This window comes from Nicotiana tabacum, chromosome 8 (assembly GCF_000715075.1).
Source record: "Nicotiana tabacum cultivar K326 chromosome 8, ASM71507v2, whole genome shotgun sequence".
NCBI lineage: Eukaryota > Viridiplantae > Streptophyta > Magnoliopsida > Solanales > Solanaceae > Nicotiana > Nicotiana tabacum.
The window spans coordinates 123,010,616-123,032,276 of record NC_134087.1 but is presented as its reverse complement, the minus strand read 5'-3'; the positions used below and the strand labels follow the sequence as shown (position 1 = coordinate 123,032,276).

The 21,661-nt window shown below is 35.3% G+C and overlaps 2 protein-coding genes and 1 non-coding gene across 3 annotated transcripts; all 3 read right to left on the bottom strand.

The window, feature by feature from the left end:
• Positions 1 to 2,967: 2,967 nt before the first annotated feature.
• Positions 2,968 to 4,937, bottom strand: LOC107824255 (protein DELETION OF SUV3 SUPPRESSOR 1(I)). Its single transcript, XM_016651002.2, has 3 exons — positions 4,779 to 4,937; positions 4,491 to 4,593; positions 2,968 to 3,326 (listed from the first exon to the last, which is right to left on the bottom strand). The coding sequence occupies exons 2-3, from the start codon at positions 4,582 to 4,584 to the stop codon at positions 3,196 to 3,198; spliced, it is 225 nt and encodes a 74-aa protein (XP_016506488.1). The 5' UTR covers positions 4,585 to 4,593; positions 4,779 to 4,937; the 3' UTR covers positions 2,968 to 3,195.
• A 2,891-nt stretch (positions 4,938 to 7,828) lies between these two features.
• Positions 7,829 to 11,981, bottom strand: LOC107824254 (uncharacterized). The gene is made up of 4 exons (XM_016651001.2): positions 11,441 to 11,981; positions 11,271 to 11,351; positions 8,519 to 8,658; positions 7,829 to 8,422 (listed from the first exon to the last, which is right to left on the bottom strand). Exons 1-4 carry the CDS (start codon positions 11,753 to 11,755, stop codon positions 8,176 to 8,178), a joined length of 783 nt encoding a protein of 260 aa, XP_016506487.1. The 5' UTR covers positions 11,756 to 11,981; the 3' UTR covers positions 7,829 to 8,175.
• A 6,652-nt stretch (positions 11,982 to 18,633) lies between these two features.
• On the bottom strand, positions 18,634 to 18,731 carry LOC142163684 (small nucleolar RNA Z266). The gene has a single exon (XR_012694629.1). It is a non-coding gene; the product is annotated as a small nucleolar RNA Z266 (small nucleolar RNA).
• Positions 18,732 to 21,661: the final 2,930 nt, after the last annotated feature.

Below are 21,661 nucleotides of genomic sequence, written 5' to 3'. Positions count from 1 at the left end.
CAGATCTAGTATTTTTATAAAGAATATTAAATGTGTGTTGTTAGATAAGAATATCTTATAACAATAATGGAGCAATAATGACTTAAGAACATGAAAGATAGCAGTAAATGCTATTTAAGTAATAAATGGAACAAGGTTCACCCGACAAGGGTGAGATTTTCAATTGAGCTTTCTGATGGATGATGATAAACAATTGAATATTCTGATTCTTCTTGGATCAGGAGAGAAGGATAGAGGAAAATAAGTATAAAGGTAAAACTTGTATATATTCAATAAACAAAGAATCTTCATAGAGAATGTCAATGATGTTCTTTACAAAATGTTCGATCCCCTTTGAACTACATCTCTTCTTATTTATAAAGCTGAATACATACGGAGACACTTAAAGTTGGCATGATTTTTCATTTAGACACTTTAACTGAGCCTATTACCTATTGGACGCTCAAACTATTTGTGAAGTGTTCCGATTGAACACAAAAAATTGAGTCCCAGGAAATAATAAGCGTGTGAAACTCACGTAGCTGACATGGCAATGTAATTAATGAGAGAAAGCCTTCACCTTTCCCTGCTAATATCTTCCACATCATTTCTACAACCACCTTGGCCCGCCACCTCTGCCTGCCATACCTGCTTCCCTCTTCAACCACCATAAAAATTACAGTATCAACCATCACCATATGAAAATCACAATTTTCTTTTTGAAATTTGAACTAATAAGTTACCAAAAGAGTACTCTATTAATCACACTTATAAAGAACACAAACTCAATCACCAAACTTGTGCTTTGAATCTTCTTGTCGGGATTAGGATGAGGAATCAATAACACCGAGAAAGTCCAAACCCCCCCTCCCCCGCCCCAAATCCCATTTCACTACTTGAATCCTAAAAAGCTTGTGCATTTGTTGGGTTGATCTCAAATATTTTTTTGGTGAAGACAACGAAGGCAGATTTGGGTCTCTTAACACATGAAGAAGAAAATGATTACAGCTGATCCAAAAATTTTCCGGTAAAACTCTATTTTCTCCTACAAGAATTTTGGCTTTGAAGAAGAAAATGACTGTGAGAATGGAGAAGAAGAGGGGGGTCGTTGGTTTTTTGGAGAGGATGAGGCCGCCGGTTTCTCTCGCCAGATTCCGGCAGTGAAGAGATGGGGACTGCCTTAGATCTGTTTTGTTTTTTAGAGAGAAGAAGAAGGAAATAAAAAAGAAAAAAAAATCTATTTTTTGGGGGTCTTCACGTGCCTATATTGGGTGAAACTCACTTTATGTGCCAACTCAGCAAGAAATGCTTAATTGGAATAAGTTTCGGATAGTATAAGTGTTCAATAGGAACATCCTTGAGTTTAGGTGTCTAAATGAAATATCGTGCCAACTTTAAGTGTCTCTGTATGTATTCAGCCTATTTATAAAGGTACATGTGCCACAAAACTCTAGATAGTACAACAGAAAGAAATATTCACTAGAATATTTTCTTAGAGAATCTAAATCCTTAAACTAGTTGTTATTGTGTACTGAGGACAGATGCTTGTCCTCGTACTCGTCTTTTGTCAAGCCATCTCGTCCTTGACGATGATTTGCCTTCTTCACATGACCTCGACCTTTTGGAGTCGGGTCAACACATCATAACATCGATACATCACAACCTTCGAAGGCTTTATGCCCATTGTCAAATGTATGGCATGAAGTTTTTGGCCTATACATGTCTCTTATCAGTATTATTTATTAGACAGCCACCCAATTCTTGAACGGCAACAATGGTTGAACATGTTTGAGCAAATTCACCTTTTTATAGGCCTTTCTGAAGAAGAAAGAGAGGTATATATAGTGTTCAATGAGAAAATTAGGCTGATCCTTGCCTCCAAGTTTCCCTCACAATTAAGTGATGTAGCTCTTTTTGTTGTTGTTAATGTTGTTTCACTTATTTATTTATCTTTTTCGCACCTTAAGTACCCATAACTTATATTATTGTCATATTATGTGCAACCGATTTATTTTGACTAAAATTGCAGTCTTTTGATCTAAAACTTTTTATGTTTAACCACTGGTGTAGGGCTACTTCGTTGGGCGAAGCCTTCTGTTCTATGACTACCTTAAATGATGTTCTTTGAAGCTCTAGCCTCCAGCTTTGTACTCCTTTCAGGAGAATAAGATCCTCTTTCCCAGCGTTACTTTGAAATCCAAACTGAGTTGAGATTCCCTATACTGAGAGAGGCAAAGTTATACGTTTACTTTGATTAGTCAATTATTCAGTCTTGACTGCTTCATTCTCTTCGTTTTTAAATTTAATCCCGAAGCCTTTGTACCATATTTATGTACTACATATATCAACAATATATAGGAATAATGCTTTGCTCATTTTAGGAGATAACGGATTAATGCCGCTGCACACTTCACATTATACTCTTCAATGCCTGATTACTTGGTTTACAAGAGGATAGGTGCCGTGGAAAGACTGTTTGCTCCGCATCTAAGATACATGTTGGCGCTTCTTCTGTGTTTCTCTTAGACGTCGCCTCCCAAAGGAAAGAAAAGGGAAGCAAAGAAAAGAAAGCTTTTCCCTTGGGAACACTCTCATTTCCCTTGTTCCTACCCTCTTGCATCCAGTCCTTTTCACATCTACCCATCAGCCAAATGATATTTTGTGATTAACAAGTGTTATTTCCATCAAGGATCACATGAGCAAGGAATTCAGGTAAATTGCCACATATATGATATATCATATCTAATGAAAGGAGAACGTGCAGGGTGATATTTGAACTATGGGGCAACAGTACTCACCTATTTGTGACAGGTACGAGATGTTGACACTAGCACTTCCAATACAATTTCTGGCTTTCTTCGCTCTTTCATATTCCTATTCCCCTGCAATCCACTTTCTATCATAGGCCTTTAAACGGGGGGGGGGGGGGGGAAGGACAAGTCTATACAAAAACCACACATTGCGGCAAAAACCAAAAGCACTAGCATGGAAACATAAGACTAATCTCAACTTTTCTCAGCTCAAACTATGTTCATAGAGAACTGCATTACAAACCAGTTAGAGCATCCAAATTTATCAACACAAACGCTTAAAGGTGAAAGCTGAGATTCATTGCATCCAGTGAAGCAAGACTACTACATAATGGGAAACATCTGAACAGAACAGAAACTCTGTGGTCCATTCTTAAAAAAGAGAAACAATCCTTTCAGACTTGGTTCATTTCTTCTCCGTGTTGCTTTCCAATTCCCTTTTGAGCTGAAGAGAGAAGTCATCATTGACATCATCATCATCCCAATCATCTTCCCATTGCTGGGTAACTTCTTTCCCTTCCTCTTTCGCCTCCCACTCTGATAAAGAGAATAATACCAGATGCTAATGAAGAGACAAAGTGGAAAAAGAAATAGAAAATGAAAGGTAAAGTGTAAGTAGAGACAAACTGAACAACAGATTTTCCAAATACATAAAAGAAGATTTAAAAAGAAAAAAAAAAAGGAGAAAATTTTATGTTTTTAGAGAAGAAAGCCTAAGATGGCTTAATTCTGCTCCAAAATTGAGAGGACTGACGCAAAATTTCAATACAAAGGTCATTTGGACCCAAGTGTGAGAATCAGACACAATCCATTTTGACATGTGTACAGGTCAATTCTACCAGAGAAAAGGGTCTGGGTAACACTAAATATCGAAGTTGCTTGGAACTGAATATGAGTATCAAACACAACCCCTATTTGACATGTATGGGTCAATTCTACCATATGAGAATGGTCAGTGTAACCTAGTCAAATGACAGGCAGTCACAAAAAGTTAAATTTTGTCAATGGCAGATCGTTCAGAAGCATGAATGGAAGTGGAAGAGCAAATAACTTCAGGAAAGTGGTGCAAATTATTTGACGTTCACCCTTCCGGCTTCAATTATTGATATAACTTTCTTGCATGAGCTTTTCTCAACATAGTTGTCCAACCAATAAGTCCTACAAACACTGACAGTTGAAGGCTACTTAGACATCCCCCCCCCCCCCCCCCAAAAACAAAAAAAAAGGAAAAAAGGGGTAAGGGGTGAAGGAGCTAAAAATGAGCACGCAAACAACTGATATCAAACTAATTAGTATCATTATAGGGCCCAATTCTTGTTCTCATTTAGCCTAAATATCTAGCTCCTCTAAATACCTACAGACAATAAGTCAGATTCCTAAGATAGTTGGGGTCAGCACTGAGCAATGACCACAATAGTTTTTATTAGGGCCCACGGTTTGAGCTGGATAACAAGCCCGCCCCTCTACCCTATTCCACTTAAATTGTTCGCAACCGTGAGATGCACCTGACCACACATCACGTGCTATACCACTTATAAGAGTTTCATGAGGCCATTATGTGATTCTCAAATCAGACACTTAAAAACACACATAAGATGCAAGAATAGAAAAGAATTAATGATGATAACCCTCAAATTTAAAAACGAAGATAATCAGCAAGAGAAAGATGAAATAGCCTAACAATAATGAGTGTTAACTAACCTTGATCAATTTCGAACTCTTCAAATTCGTCATTATCCTCGAACAGATCCATTTTCACGTCTTCAGTTGCTGGCTTTGGTTGTTCCGTTGTCATTGCTATTTACTAACAAAAAGGATAAATTTACATTAGTAACATTAACAGATAGCTACAAGAAAGAAAAGTAAGTTTTTTATAACAATAAACAAAAATCCAGATGGTAAACCCTAACTGCCGATAATGGAAAATAGGACTGCATATACTTAATCGAAGTGGAAATTGAAAATTAAACAAAAAAAAACCAAACTTACAAAGATTTGGTGAATATTGACGAGCTATAATTTTGGTACTGCCACTAATTTTGTAATGAGTTGTTGAAACTGGTTTTTTTTCAGCGTGGAAGGAGGCCCTATATATCAACACCCGCGAGGATTTCTTGGGGATGCGGCATCTGTTGAAACGACGTCGCTCCGCTCTGCGAAATTTGGAATTTGCTCCTGCCATCTGCCAATATAGTAGTATTGGATTTTGGAATTTTCCTGCCAATATAGTGTTGGATTTTGGAATTTTTTTTTAAAAAAAAATACTTGCACTCAAGCTATAGTCTTTAGTAGGGGTGGTAAAACTAACTCAAACACATTTGATCCCCCAACTCATTCAAGTTTTAATGAGTTTGAATTAGAACGATCTTTTGAAAAGAGAAAATTGCCTTCAATAACCCTTCAAAATTTTAATAGCCCGTATTTTTTTCCACTTACACGAAATGGCCTTTCAGCCCAAAAATATTATATCTAATAGCCCGAAATGTCTATTTTGTATATTTTTTGTATAGTGATAATCTATTTTCTATATTATTTGTATAGACAGTCTATTTTGTATAGTGACAATCTATTTTGTATATATTTTATATAGTGACAGTCTATTTAGTATATTTTTTGTATAGTCAGTTTATTTTGTATTTTTTTGTATAGTGACAGTCTATTGTATATAAATTGTATAGTGACAGTCTATTTAGTATATTTTTTGTATAGTGACAGTCTATTTAGTATATTTTTTTTATAATGACAGTCTATTTTGTATAGTGACAATCTATTGTATATATTTTGTATAGTGATAGTATATTGTATATAAATTGTGCAGTGACAGTCTATTTTGTATATTTTTTGTACAGTGACAGTCTATTTTGTATATTTTTTATATAGTGACAATCTATTTTGTACCCCTACCTTATAAAGAAAGAGAGGTTGTTAAATCCAAATTTTACATGACGTTTAGCATCTAATTATTATTAATTGAGATGTATTTTAAATTTTTATTTAAATTTATCACTTAACTAGATAAATTTTTAGAGGGGGTTTGAATTGGCTTATTTTAAGTGCTTATTGGCTCTTAAGCTTTCTTCTAGTTTTGTAGTGTTTGATAATGATAAAAAGTACTTAAAATACTCACTTTTAGGCATGAAAAGTATAAAAATAAGCAAAAAGCCAAAAGTTAGGTATTACCAATTTATGATTTAGTTTTTAACTTATAAGCTACTTTTTAAAAGTCAATCCAAACACCCTCCTCTTCTAACTATAGCAATTTCATTGAAAAAAGGAAAGAAAAAAACTAACTGCACCAACACAAGTCTCCCGTTCTCCGCACGCATGATACCTAACCTAACCCCTCTTGTGTGCATTGAGATCTCTAATGTGCATTAAGTTTGTTTCTTTCAGGACCGTTAAATCAAAATGAGGATAGGTTAACCATTAAAGACATTTGGGATAATAAGGGTTGGGATTTAGAAAAAATATCTTTTAACCTCCCTCAAATAGTCATAAACAATATTACTGCTTTAAATTCAAAACGCCAAGTCAATCACCCAAACAATCTTATTTGGAATCTTAACCCTAGTGGTATATTCTCAACTGCCTCTTGCTATAACCTAGTCGATGAGTAAACACCCCATACATTGACCTTTAAGTGGGTCTGGGAACTAAACTATCCTAACAAAATCAAGTTTTTCATTTGGAAGCTCTACCATAAAAGACTTTCAATAAGAGGCTACCTTGCTAAAATTGGTATCAATATAAATCAGACCTGCCCAATATGTAAGGATAACACTGAATCAATATACCATATCTTCAGGGAATGTAACATAGCTCAGGCTTTCTGGCAAACCCTAAGAGTGACAATTACCAATAAGGGGCAGATTAATAATTGGTTGGAGTTATTACGGGATACAACCCCTAATAAAACTTATAATTATGTAACTTGGAAAGATACACTACCATTTGCTCTTTGGGCCATTTAGAACAACAGAAGCCAAAACAACCACAACAATACCAACTCTCACATTAATGTTAAAACGGTTATTGATCAAACACTAGAATACACTCTTCTCACATGCACGATCAATACTTATAATAAAATCATAAAGGTTGATGTAAAATGGCAGCCGCCACCCAAAGGTTGGTTTAAGGTTAATATCGATGGTGCATTCAAAAGCAACTACCTGGAAGGGGGTATCAGTGGAGTTGTTCGTGACTACAAAGGGAAATGGCAAACAGGATTCTACAAGAAAATTCAAGCAACATCACCAAAATAAACAGAACTCCAAGCTTTTCGGCATGCACTTCAACTAATTATTAGGGAACACACATTCCCAGTTGAAGTAGAAACTGATGCCACAGAGGTCATACGTTTCCTTCACGAAGATTACACAACTTATAATAACTTAATTTTATGAATGCAGATGGTTAATGGAAGAGGCATCCAGGCAGGGGACAATCACATTGAAGCATAGCTTCCGCGAAGGGAATATGGTGGCTCATCTTTTGGCAAAAGCAGCACTAATGCAACGTAGCTACAATAAATTATGTACTGTTGTTTTGTCACCTAAATTTGTTGTAGATGTATATGACAAATATCAAGTTGGATATATATATGCTAGAAACTGTTCTAGAGACCAATGTGGTCGTATGGCTGCTTTAGGAAATGATAGTGCCTTACAAGGCATAATATTAGCTTATGATGGCATTGTACTAATGACAATGTTAACGGGCATTAGCCCTACCTGTGTTTTAATATAAGTACCTTTTTCCTGCTACAAAAAAAAAGTTTGTTTCTTTCTTTTTGTTCACCTTTTTTTCCCTTGTGACAAACATTTAATAGGGTTTGAATATCATGCTAGTTTCTTTTGGAAAGCCAATTTGCCTTTTGCTGTTAAAACTTGTACGGGAAAGTTAATCACCAATTCTAAATGGAGCAAAAATGCCATCTTGAAAAGAAGAGCAAATGGACAAAGTTGCAACTCAACAACTTCAAGAGGAGCTGAATCATGTAACATCTCTTAAGTTCTTTATTTCCATGCACAATGAAAGGTGTAAATATGAGCTATAAATTATTTGATCGACAAAACCTGAAACACTACAAAGCTTGACCCATGTTTCTTGGTATATTTTACTGAGACCTACCATACAGTTTGACTTACCACCCCAGGAAGAAAGAATGTAGCTCCAAAATCACAATCTCTACACTTTTGACTTTGTGGAGCCAGGAAACAATGTAATTTTATGCCTAGCTGTTGCCAAGAACTTAAAGATTAAGAGATGCTCCAAAGAAACGGCGAACATTGACTAGTTCAGCTCCTCTACAAAATGGTGCTAACGGCTTCACTCACTATTGGTCTTGAGATTTCTGTCACTAGTCATTATGATTCTTGTTTAGTCAAAGGGGCAAAAGTTCTTGCGGATCTCTTGAGTTCATGGACATAATGCACAGCCAATGAGGGAGGAAAAAATATATTCCCAAAAACACAAGGACTCCAAGATCAGCCTCTTCACCTACTGCTGGTCGACGAGGACGAACCAAGTATATTTGGGTTGCACACCATAAGCAATATAAGGTAGCAATTACCAAGATCAGCTTGACAGAATTGATAACTCGTAACTTGAGCAGTTTCAGCGGCTTCACTCTGCAAAATAATTACGTCCCAAAGATGACATGTTAATGACAGACCAAGAAACTGGAGACAAAACAAAATCTCATTGAATAATCCATCAGCAAACACCTGTTGATGTAAATAAAGTCGGCGATCAAGCAGGTACATAAAATAGCAATCACAACAACAGCATCTGGATTGATCGGTGCACGGCCTTCCCACCAACCTGTGCTCAATACCCAAGTGTACATAGTAGACTTCCCATTTTCCTGTTACAAGAGGAATAAGGAATTAAGCAAAAAGGGCTATTGCTGAATTCAGGTGGTAGAGAGAGCGTTTGCACTAAAAGCAAAGAAAAGACTCAATTTCTTGGAAACACCATGAAAACAGGTGATTCTGAGATCACTATGACGTTTTTTAGAGAGCCTTACCAATTAAGCCCCACGAACTATAACATGGAAGGAGGTGACTGCACTACTTAAAATAACAATCCGTGCTTCCAAATAGTAATAAAGTTTCCTCCTTTGTCTATGATAGTACATACAATTTCCAATTGCCACCTCCCTTTTTTCATATAACAGTAGATTCCGGACCAGCTTAATCATACCTCAACAATTCCACCTGGTACTTACTAGTTACTACCTCCCACCAGCAAAAATATCAGGCTCTAATTACCACCTCCTTTTTTTAGGCCTTTGGAGGTTTTTCAATAGCCTCCCTTGAGGATTAACTTATTGATTTGATAAGATTCAGTACTACGTTTTTTTCCTTTCATCTATCAAATCACGAATAAAAAAAACATGTTTATAGGCAGATATAGTTGTACTTTTTTTTACAAGTGAAGTTATGGTTATAAATGTAAGGTGTGTTTGATATGAAGGAAAATATTTTCTGGCTTTCCCATATTTGGTTGACTTAAATGTTCTGGAAAATATTTTTCTCATGAACTCATTTTCCTCTTAATTGAACAAAAATGATTTTTCTATCAAGAGGAGGGAAAATATTTTTTAAAACTCTTTTCAACCTTCCCCAACCCTATTCCCCACCCCATCAACCCCCCAACCACCCCGCACTCGCACCCCCCACCCACTACCCTCAAACCCCCACCCTCCCACCCCGCCTCCCAACCCCCCTTACGCCTTCACCAATGGTGTTTGCCTGAATTATATATTTTTCAAAAAATTATTTTCTACTCACTAATTTTCCAAAAAATATTTTCCACTCACAGACCAAATATGGTTAAATAAGTGACAAAACTATTCCTTTTCCAGAAAACATTTCCAAGGAAAACGTTTTCCTCCATACCAAACACACTTATAGTCCGAATAACTCTCTTCTTTTCTAAGGCAAGGACGTTTCTCTGGAAATAATTGAACCTTTTTAAGCTTGTCCTGCATAATTCTGTTATTTCTTTTTTCTTTTCTTTTTTTGATTGTTTATAATTCTGTTATTTCTTTTGGGGGATGAAGGGGGAAGGATACAGGGCGCAACCAATTCCCCATGTATGGTCCCTATTTACCTCATCCTCTCCCACGCTCTGTCTTGAAGGTTTACAGATGTGAGGATAGTCATTTATATGCCTCCTCCAGTAGTACATAACCCAAGTAAAACTTGTAGAAGCTAATTAAAAAAGTTGGCTACAATATAACCATATCGCCAAACTATCTTTGCTACAACAAAATTCTCTTCAGAGACTCAAATCTTTTAGAGTAGATACAGATAGGTCTACTCTTTACTTTAACCACACAACAACAGACAACAGTACTCATACAATGTGGATTGACAAAGCCACTCCTTTAGCAAAAGTTATCAACCAGTTGGATAACCATATTCAAGATAGTACAAACAACAAAAAACATATCGTTAAACATATCTAGCAAAATTCTATTGTGTGACAAACTGTTCAACAATCAACGAGTATACAATTATCAGAACCACGTCTTTCATTTCCCTACTTCGCACCTATTCCAAACTTCCTAAAAAGATAAATAGCTGATGTTCATGTCTGCTTAGAAATTCCTTGATTCTTTTTCCATGGAAAGCGAGTCAGTAGAAATAGCAAATCTATTCTGAACCCAAGTTTTTTAGGAGATATTCTAAAGTTATTTGCTGCTCAATAGTACCTAATGGCCTTTTTGCTAGGCGCATCGCTCAAAATGCTATCCTTATGGGTTATAATTTTAGGAAGGAATATATCATAAGTTTGTTGGTGCTTCATGTGCAGGTCTAAAGAGGTAGAGAACTCATCTATTAAGTCACTGCCGTAAAGCTTCTGTATGCTGGTGATTCATTTTGTCTCATTTTAAAGTTCAACGGGTTGCTCCAGCAGAAGTTATTTGGATAGTAAAAATATTCATCTTAGGAGAGATAGGAGAAAGAGCTGGCATATAGCACCTTTCCATGTGCTTTGATCAATCTTGAGGGAAAGAAATCGCCAAACTTTTGATAGTGTGGCAAATGCTAGTTGGAGTAAAGGATAAATTTTTCTATGTATACATGCCTGGCTTGATTTACTGGAGGCTTTGAACCTCAACTATTAGTTAATTCCTTTCTAAGCAATCTCCTTGCCCCCATTTAGCTCAGTAAAATTGACTGATCAAAATTAAAAGAAACGAAATTTCTCTTTTATGAAGCTGCTAGGACCTTGTGGACTCTAAATTAAACAAGGACCAGAGCCAAACTTTTCGCAGGCACGTTCAGAACGCTAGCTGTGCTAGACCTTTAATGCAATTCTATACTACATTGCGATTCAATAACACAAACAGCTACATATCTCTCAAAAACACTATACTACTCTATATTACACCAAAGTTTTCATAAAAGGACCAGAATAAAATTATAGTAGCTCACAAAAACATGAACATATATAAGCAAAAGTCACCTCAAACAGATGGTCCAAGAAAAAATGTGACAAAGAGCCTGCAGCCACCAGGAATAAGCACTGTTTCCTCGTTAGCGCCACCTATTGCAGAAAAAAGAACATAATTTAGGGGCAATTCAATCAAAATTAAACAACAAAGAAATGCAAAAATAGAAAGTTGAAGGGCTGACCCCAGAAGCGGAATCAAGCAAACCCTTCTTGAGGAGGAATTTGGAGGCAGTGCTGTAAAGCATGGACATGGGAATACCGAGAATAAGGATGTAATAAAAAGGGTCATGGATCCACGGCTCGATTGCATAACCCAAAGCACTGCCTAATCCAAGGGTGGAAGTTAGCCACTCAGAGAAAGATCCAATGTCCGGCCCAAAGAAAGCGTTGATTGAATAGGTGAGGCAGTGATGAGGACTGAACCGGCCATTAGATACACTCATCAGGCCTAAGCCAGACCCCAATGTGTACATCATGTGCGGTCCTGGACCTGGCATCTTTGTTCTTGTTAATTCTGTGCATACAGAGAGAGCTTACACTGATGGATTTGTGCAACAAAAAGGATTTGATTTTAGAATCTTAATTGTTGAAAGAAAGGGTGATGGATGGATGATAGCTCCGAAGCACATCAAGGTTCTTTTCCAATTTATCCCTCGTGAAAAAGTCGTATTAGCTTCCCTACAGTATCGGAGTATTATACTATTATTACACTGCCTTCTGTCATAGTTTTGCTTTTGAAAAGTGCTAAATATATCCTCTAATGCGCGAAATAGAGATCGTTTGGATGGGCTTGTTTTAACTGCTTTTAAGTCAAAATTGCTTTTAAGTTATTTTGTAGTGTTTGGATAAACTAAAAAAATGCTTTTAAGCACTTGTTTTTAGAGAAAATCTCATTTTATACCCATTAATTCTAAACTATTTACCCTTTAATGCCCAGACCCAAACTATTTACTACTCCTACCCATGGGGCCCAAACTATTTACCCGATAAAATGAAATAGAAGCAGAACAACACCGAATATGAATTGGGGAAGGAAGTCAGCACGAGAGGGTTAGCATAGCGTTTTGGTTTTTTTCATTTTGAAAATTCCCATTCTGTCTCGCTCTTTTTCATATATCCTTCTTTCTCGCCATTCTTACAATTTGAACCAAAAACCAATGTTGGATTCTTTTTTGGGTTGAATCAAAAACCATTTCATCCGCACTTACCAGGTAAATTGGGATTTATTGTACATAAATTCAAATCCACCGTTGAAGGACTTTGAAATTTGAAACTCATGACTTGGTTTGTTTGAGTTTTAAATTATTTTGATCCGATCCTATATGGGTTTGTTTGGAAATTTGATTGGAGGTTGTAGCTAAAGTTTTAATCAATTTGGTGGAGATTTTATAGTAGATTTTAGAAGTTTGGGTTGAAATATAGTTGAACAAGAGAAGAAGACGAATTTGTATTGTATACTCAAATAGTATACAAACATACCATTTTGGTATACAATTCATTCCAACTATATACCCTATTAGTATAGCTATATATTATATTGGTATCATATGCTAGTTGAATCATTTTTTGGTTGTATTAGCTGCATTTATTAGTACAATATTTGATTTTCTTTTAATAATAGTAATATAGATCAATATCTTGAAATACTTTATTATATTAATATGTGGTACACTATTTTTTTATTTTCCTCTTTATGCATGTGTGTTATGTAATAGTAGTATAGTCATATAGTTGCCGGGAATTAACCAATAAAAATGTATACCATGTTGGTATAGCTATATGCCATATTGATAACATATGGTAGTTTGCACATTTTTTTGGTTGTTTTGGCTGCATTTTTAAGTGAATTCTATTCTGAAATTATTTATATGAACGTGATTTGCAGTGCTGGAAAATTTTTGTGCTGATGGATATAGATTATGTGTATTATGTAATAGTTTTTATAAGTATAGGCAATTGTTGGAACGACCCATACAACTATATACCCTGTTAGTATATGGAATGAGCAAGTTGCTTTGCGAATATTAGCTTGCAATGCGAGCATGTAATTTTTTTCATACTTTTATTGTATCCTTTAATGTTTTGGTACAGTAGTATAGTCACAAATAGTTGTAGCAATATTCTAGAGCAATCATATACTCTGTTGGTATACATGTATACCATATTGGTATCATGTGGTACTAGAAGTCTTTCTTGCTACTTATATTTTTATTGTATTTTTCAATATTTTATTATCATTTCTATTCTAACTAGTACATATGGAGATTTAGTGGCCGTAGATTATATTGTCTTGCTCCATCACTGGTTGGTGTTACTGCTAATGGTAGAGTATGTACTAATATTTGTAGGGGAGGAGATCAAGGTTTGCATGACAATCACGTGGAATTAAAAAAGGAACAAGAAATAAAGAAAAAAATCAAAATAAAAAAAGTAAAGAAGGAGTGAAATTTGAGTGTGAAATAAGTTGTGGTAAAAATAACAATAATACGATTTGGGCAAAAATAAATGAATAAAAGAGAAGAAAAAAAGGAAGAAAATGAGAAAAAAGAAAAGGATAAAAGAAAAGAAAAAAAAGGAAAAAAGAAAAGAAGCATAGAAATAAAAAAGAATTGGAGAATAAAGAAAAAATTACTCACAAAAACTACTATGGGTAGGAAATGTAATTAGTTTTATGGGTAGAAAAACAAATGGGTAGACAAGTAAATAGTTTTGTTTTTGTGGGTAACTGTGTCAAAACCCCTTGTTTTTAAGCTAAAATGACAAAAATAAGCCAAAAGCAAAAAGTTAAAATTCCTAACTTATGACTTAAAAGCTATTTTGGCTTAAAAGTAACTTAAAATAAGCTCATCCAAACGGGCTCATAGTTTACCATTTTTTTAACTTTTATTCTAATTTTTATTCTTTTTAGAGAAATAACCAAATCCTAAAATTAATATTAATATACTTTCAACAAAATCAGTAATCGATTATAATTATTGAGAGTTACCGTGTTATTATTATTATTATTATTATTATTATTATTATTATTATTATTATTATTATTATTATTATTATTATTTTTATATATTTATTTGACTTTTTCAAAATATGTGATTATCATCATTCAACCGTAATATGAGATTATTATCGTTCAACAGAAATTATGGTATACAAATGTTTGATATACTAAGAATAATACCATTTAACATATTCAAACAATGTATTATATGATTCAACACTACTTATGATATACCAATGTATATAGTATATCAAGAATTGGGTATATTATTTAACATGCTCAAACAAAGAATACCACGATTCAACACTAAATATGGTATATCAAGAATATTAGGTATATCATTTAATATACTCAAACAAAGTATACCATGATTCAACTGTAAGCATGATATTCTACTTAGTGTAAAAAGAATATCATGAATACCATTTAAAATACCGATAATCATAGTATCGTGCTAAAATTGTAATTATGGTGTACCGGAAATAATTTCTCTGCCTTCTTAAAGGTAGGGGTAAGGACCGTGCACATCCTACCCTCCCCAGATCCCATTTGTGAGACTATACCGGATATGTTGTTATTGTTGGTGTGCTATACAGTATACCAAGAATAATATGAATATCATTTAACATATAAGTAATCACAATATACCATGATGCACCTATAACACTTGTATACTGCTATACTAATAATACATGGAGCTTTTGTTTTACTTTAATATTTAGTAAATAACAGGTATTACCCTAAAAAAATAATTATATACCTTTTGACATTTTACAAAATTATGAAGCAACAAAAAGATAAATCTAAAAAAGGAAGAAAGAAAAGCTAAACTAATTGATATGCTAACATAATCATACTTAGATTGTTAATCTAAAGAATTAATCAGGTTATTATACAAATATTAGCTAGTAAAATATGAAGCATATTATTAAAGTCGTAATGCAGTAGGTGGTCAACTTAGTTGGTTAATCTAATTATTGATAGAGTTAGTTACGCTATAGAGTTAGTTAATACTATTAGAGTTGGTTAATTGCGAATGATAGTCACGTGAGGGTAAAGTCTATAAAGGGGTTGACATTGTACACTTTTGAGTAATAAGAAAATATCTTTCCCTTTTTTATTCTCTTCTTCCGATTCTAGAATATTCCATTGTTTCATGTGTCCTAATCTACTACTCCATTGATTGAGCAGTAGAGCTTCCTCCAACGTCAATTTCTTCGTGGTATCAGAGCGGCGGTCGTGAGGATCAACTCCGACATGAAGCTCCAGTAAAATTGAGCTAACTACATAAGGTAGATTTTGCAGACATGGTGGAAATGAGGTAAGCTTGCTTGATCATAATCACCCACTATTACTCCAAGCAGGGGATACTTTAGGGCTAGTTTTGATCCCAATTAAGCTCACCAAGCTAGAGAATTACGCCCTGTGAAGCAGGCAATAAAGCTAGCTTTGAGAGGAAAAGGTAAGTTTGGATTTGTAGATGGTTCCTGTATTAAGAGCAGATGTAGAGGTGAATTAATTGGGCATTGAGAAAAGTATAATGTGATAGTGTTGTCTTGGATTGGAAGTACAGTTTCGATCGAATTAATGCCATGAATTGTTTGTGCCTCAGATGCGAGAAAGGGGTGGAATGACTTTCAGGAGAGGTTCAATCGATCAAAACTAACAAGGATCTATCACCTTTGGACTGAAATTGCAATAATGAGATAGGGCACTGATTCAGTGACCACTTATTACACAAAAATGAAAGACCTATGGGATGAATTGGATATTTTGGCTCCAGTCTCTTCAAATGACTGTGAGGAATCAAGGTTATCTGTTGAACACTTGAAATCACAACATGTGTTGCAGTTTCTTATGAGCTTAAATGAAAGCTATGAGAATGTAAGAAATAACATACTTGCAAGGAAATCACTAGTTATTGTTAATGAAGCCTATGTAGTTGTCACTCAGCAAAAAAGCAAAAAGCCAAAGGACACTTGGTGTGGTGGACACACACATGGATCCACTCACCATGTTAGCAGGAAAGGCACAAGGATTCAAACCAAAGGGTGCAGGGTTAATATGTAAGCATTGTGGTTACAAGGTTCACTTGAAAGAAAACTGCTATAAAATTGTAGGATATCCTCCAAATTTTAAAAGCAAGAATAAAACTCAATTTAGTGGAAACACATGGCAGTTGGGTGGTAAAGCACAGTCTAGTGGAGGCTTCAGACCATATGCCAATAATGCAACAACTGAAAATCAACTACAAGGACATTTCTTCACTGAAGAAGAATACTCACAGTTGATGGGCCAGCTGAACAAGCCACCACCAAGTGATTGTACCTCAAATGTGGTGGCAGGTACTATTACATTGTTATCTTGCACCTACGCATGTGAGTGGATAATCAATTATGGAGCATCGCATCATGTTACACCATGCAAGGAATTATTAGAAGAATTAAGGAACTTAGAAAAACAACATGAGAGTAGAGTACAAGTTCCAACATGAAGTAAATTATCCATAGCAAGTGTAGGAAATACAGTGATCTTAGGAAGTCAAAAAATCACAAATGTGTTAGATGTCCCAAACTTCAAATTTAATCTACTTTCAGTGTCAAAGTTAACCAAGGAGCTACCGTGTTCAATCACTTTTTCCCTAAATTCTGTGTGTTTCAAGGACTTATTAATGACAAGGTAATGGAGATTGGTAGAGAAAGTAATGGTCTTTACATTCTACGAAGGGAGTTCAAGCCAATAGTAGGAGCATCAGTAACAAGAGGTGGAAATAAAGCAGAACAATGGCACCTAAGGCTGGGATATCCATCAGCAGTTGCAATGCAACATATACCTAGCTTAAATAATAAAGTCAATAATGTAGTACAGGTGTCACGACCCAAACCGATGAGCCGTGATGGACACCCGGTACCTTACTCAACCGAGTACTAACGTAATGTATCTTTCTTATTACATGATCATATACACGTGACATACGGGCCTAATAGGCCAACATGATCATTTACAAATTCAAAACATAGGCCGACAAGGCCGTACAAACTTTCACGTACACGACATATGTCTACAAGCCTCTAAGAGTACATAAATGTCATAAAGGTCGGGACAGAGTCCCGCCATACCAAACAATGCACGTCTAAATCATACTAACCGAACACGCAACTCCGAAGCAAATGGAGCGCACCAACATCTTCCGCTGAGTTGATAGCCTACTTGGAGGGCTCTCAACCTGTCTGTCTGGACCTGCAGGCATGAATGCAGCGTCCCCAACAAAAGGACGTCAGTACGAATAATGTACTGAGTATGTAAGGCAGAACTGAAACATAACAATAAGTCAACATTAATTAAAGACATATAAGAATCAACCTGAATCTCTGAAGTGCCACCGTATATGCATACTTATTATACTTACATATATAATGTTTCTTTGATACTATTTCTATTATCCATATCATATGATGCATGATTATATATATATATATATATATAATGCTTCTCTTTGAGACTATTTCTATTATCCATATCGTATGATGCATGACTGCCCAACTGATCAGTGGTAACTGCCCGACCGGCCGTCGCACGGTGGTAAATGTATGACTGCCCAACATGTGGTAAATAATGATACATAACTACTCAACCGGTGGTAACTGCCCAACCGGCCGTAGCCCGGTGGTAAATGCATATCTGCCCAACCGGCCATAACACGGTAGTAAATAAATATGCATGACTGCCAACCGGTCGTAGCTTGGTGGTAAATGCATATGCATGAAGATACATGTATTACTATATTATGAACATTAACATCTTTATCCAATACCTCAATAGGGAACTAGATACATACTTAGACATGCTTGAATATCACTTTGCAGGAATGAATAACATAGACATCCTTAACTGATAAGAGTAGAAACACTTATGAAATAGCATTACGTTAACGTATCGTTACTTGGATCATGTCATAAGAAAAGAAGGGATAACCTTAACATACCTGAGCCGATTCTCTTGACAATCCCTCAATATGATAAGATAAAAAAAAAAAATTATTTCCTCTCCTACTGTTTTTGTTCAACCTTTACTTCAATCTCTGCCGGTGCATGGCACCAGAAATTATCATCTTGAAACTTAACCAACAAAAACGGATAAAAGAGAATGTAATCCCAAGCTTTGGATGCAGTATGTTACAAGATAGGATTGCAACTCTAGATAGAGGCCTTTGAAGAGAGTTAATACCAACTCATAATCAGGCACATACTTGAAGGAACAATTCCAGATTGGTAAGATTATGAAGAAAATTTGAAAGTAACAACATTCTCGTATAAATTGAAATACTTCATGCCCATCAAATTATGCCATATAAATTTAAATGGAGAAGATAGTTCATAAAGGCAAGTTAGAACATCAATAAGCCTCAATATGTTGAGCTCATAGAGGAATTCACTTCTCGCACATCTAATTGGTTTTCATCATCCACGCCATAACAAAAAACCAGATTTACCAGTAAAGCTTGCAATAAAATGTACATTTTCCCCTCTACTAGAGCAATCCCAAAGCACCTATAAGTCAGACTACAGCAAGCAAATTGAAACAGTGGAGTCATGCCACCTAATCTAATATATATACGAGTCACAATGTTCTTAAAGGCAAAAGCTGCCACATGGGGTGGGGTGTGGATTTTATTTTTATCCTATAATTAATTAATTAATTAATTAAGTAATATCCCGTTATCCGGTAATTGACCAATAATATACATAATTAAGAACTATCCCAAATTACTTAGAATACTACTCACTTTTAACACACTTTATATAACTTACTGTCATGGTCATGTAGTACCATATAAAATTAATACATACACTATTATTTCATTAAAGCCTCCATGTAAAAATATGTATATTTTCTCAACTTATAATTTTCCTAATCTCATATAATGAGTAAAATTTTCGTACGCTTAATTCTTAAAATAGTAAAAAAGATAACCTTCTTTTCTTGTGATAAAATAATTTCTATCTTTATAATAAAGAAAATCTCATAAACTTTCTTATATTTTGAGTATAATTTAAAATATATTAAAAAGTAGTAATATTAATAACTATATAAAATCATTTTTTTCAAATCATTTTTTTCTATACAACTCAATATACCATATCAGATATATCTATAACGGTATCAAGGTTATTAAACTTACGGGGTCTTACATTCACAAATCCTTTGTAAAGAAAGTACGGGGTGTAACAACAGGAAACCTGCTCAGTGTGCCCAATGACAAAGCAAATCAGGTTAAGTTTTCCAGTTAGTAAGAGTAAATCTGGTAGTATTTTCCGATTAATTCATGTTGATGTATGAGGACCCTATAGAAAGGCTACATTTGAAAGAAAACAGTACTTTGTAATTGTGGTTGATGATTATAGTAGATATACTTGGGTCTGTCTAATTCGATCTAAGTGTGAGGTCTCAATTGTATTTAAAGAATTCTTAGCAATGGTAAGGATTCAGTTTGATGTTTCTTCAAAAGTGCTAAGATCAGGCAATGACACTTAGGTTTTCAATTCATAATATCATGAGTTGTTCTCTTCTCTTTGTATAGTTCGTCAAAGTAGTTGTGCTTATACACCACAACGGAATAGAACAATCCAAAGAAAACATAGACATATCTTAGAGGTGGAAATAGCTCTTAAGATTCACAGTTCTGTTCCATGGGGAAAGTGTGTAAAGACTGCAATCTATTTGATCAATAAGTTACCCACTGTTATATTGGATGGAAAGATACCCTAGGAGCTGCTTTATGGAAAGGAACCTAGACTGGATCATCTAAGGGTGTTTGGCTGTTTGTGCCATGCAAGCAACTTACCCATGGGTGACAAGTTAGCCCCAAGGGCAAGAAGGACAGTGTTAATGGAATACTCTGAAACTCAAAAGAGATATAGGTTGTTTCATCTGGATACAAAGACCTTCTTTGTTAGCAGGGATGTAAGCTTCGGAGAGGGATTTTTCCTTTTAGATCCATGTAGATTGAAAATGAGGAGGATGTGCTATTCATGCCAGTAATTGACATAACAAACATTAACAGACAGGTTCAAGCTCATACACCATCACCATATCACTCTCAAGCTCATACACTACTAGATCACTATCACACAACTCAACATGAAAATGCTTCTACAATAACAGGAGAAACAACAGAACCACACATCAGTGATGATCATGAGATAAAAGCATAAGACAATGCATCTGCTTCTCAGCATGATATACAGTCTACATATTCTGATGAATTAGTGCAAGCAGCTGAACCAGCAGCAGAAGAAACTAGTGTTACTGAGCAAGTTGCAGAGAATAGTAGAGCCAAAAGAGTCACTAAGACACCAATATGGATTAAGAACTATGTGACCTCTAAGGGAAAGTGTACTACTTGCTCATATTCTATTGCTAACTATGTAAGGTATGATCATTTATCCATTGACTATCAAGAGTACTTGAGCCTATTCTCAGCACCTACAATGTAACGACCTGATCGGTCATTTTGAGCTCTACCGCGTCGTTCAGCGGTTTGAGGCCTTGAGTAACTTCACTTCATATTTTATGATTTGTATGGGTGGTCGTAATTGAATTTTGGAAAGTTCGGTGTTGATTCTAAAGGAAAATTCTCAATTCGGAAGCTTTAAGTTGGAAGAATTGACCAAGGTTTGACTTTTGAGAAAATAACCTTGGAATTAAAATTTAAAGGTTCCAATAGGTTCGTATGATAATTTCGGACTTGGGCATATGTTCGGGTCGAGTATCGGATGGCCCGGGAGCCTTTCGGCACCTAATATGGAAAGTTGGCATTTTGAAAATTTTAGAATTTCCTAAGTTTTATTTGAAGTGGAATTTGGTGTTATTGATGTCTGTTTGGGATTTCGAGCCGTGGGATAGGTCTGTATTATGATTTGTAACTTGTACGCAAAATTTGGTGTCATTCCGGAATGTTTAAGAGTGATTCAGACACGTTTGGCAAAGTTTCTGGTTGTGCGTCCGCGCAACTTTCTGGTTATCTGTGCATTGGTGGATCAGTTATGACCAAGAAAAAAACACCAAGGTTATTTTGGGAAAGGAATTTAATGTGAATGTGCTACATTTCACCTTATCGATTCATGTGCAGATGTTGGGATGACTCAGAATTTATGCTTAATGTGGATGTGATGTGCAAGGAAAAGAATTCACACTGCTTCCTTGGAAGTGTTTATGTGCTAGAAGAGCACTAGTGTTTAGTTGTATATTCGGGACCAAATCATAGTGGGTGACTCTCAATAATGATTCTAGTGGGTTCAAGAATTAAAGTGCGGTGTCTAAAGATTTTAGCTCCGTTGTGTGGTTAAGGATTGAGTTTTACAGCGAGTTATGAAAGGGACTTGGAGTGCTTCTATGTTAGAAC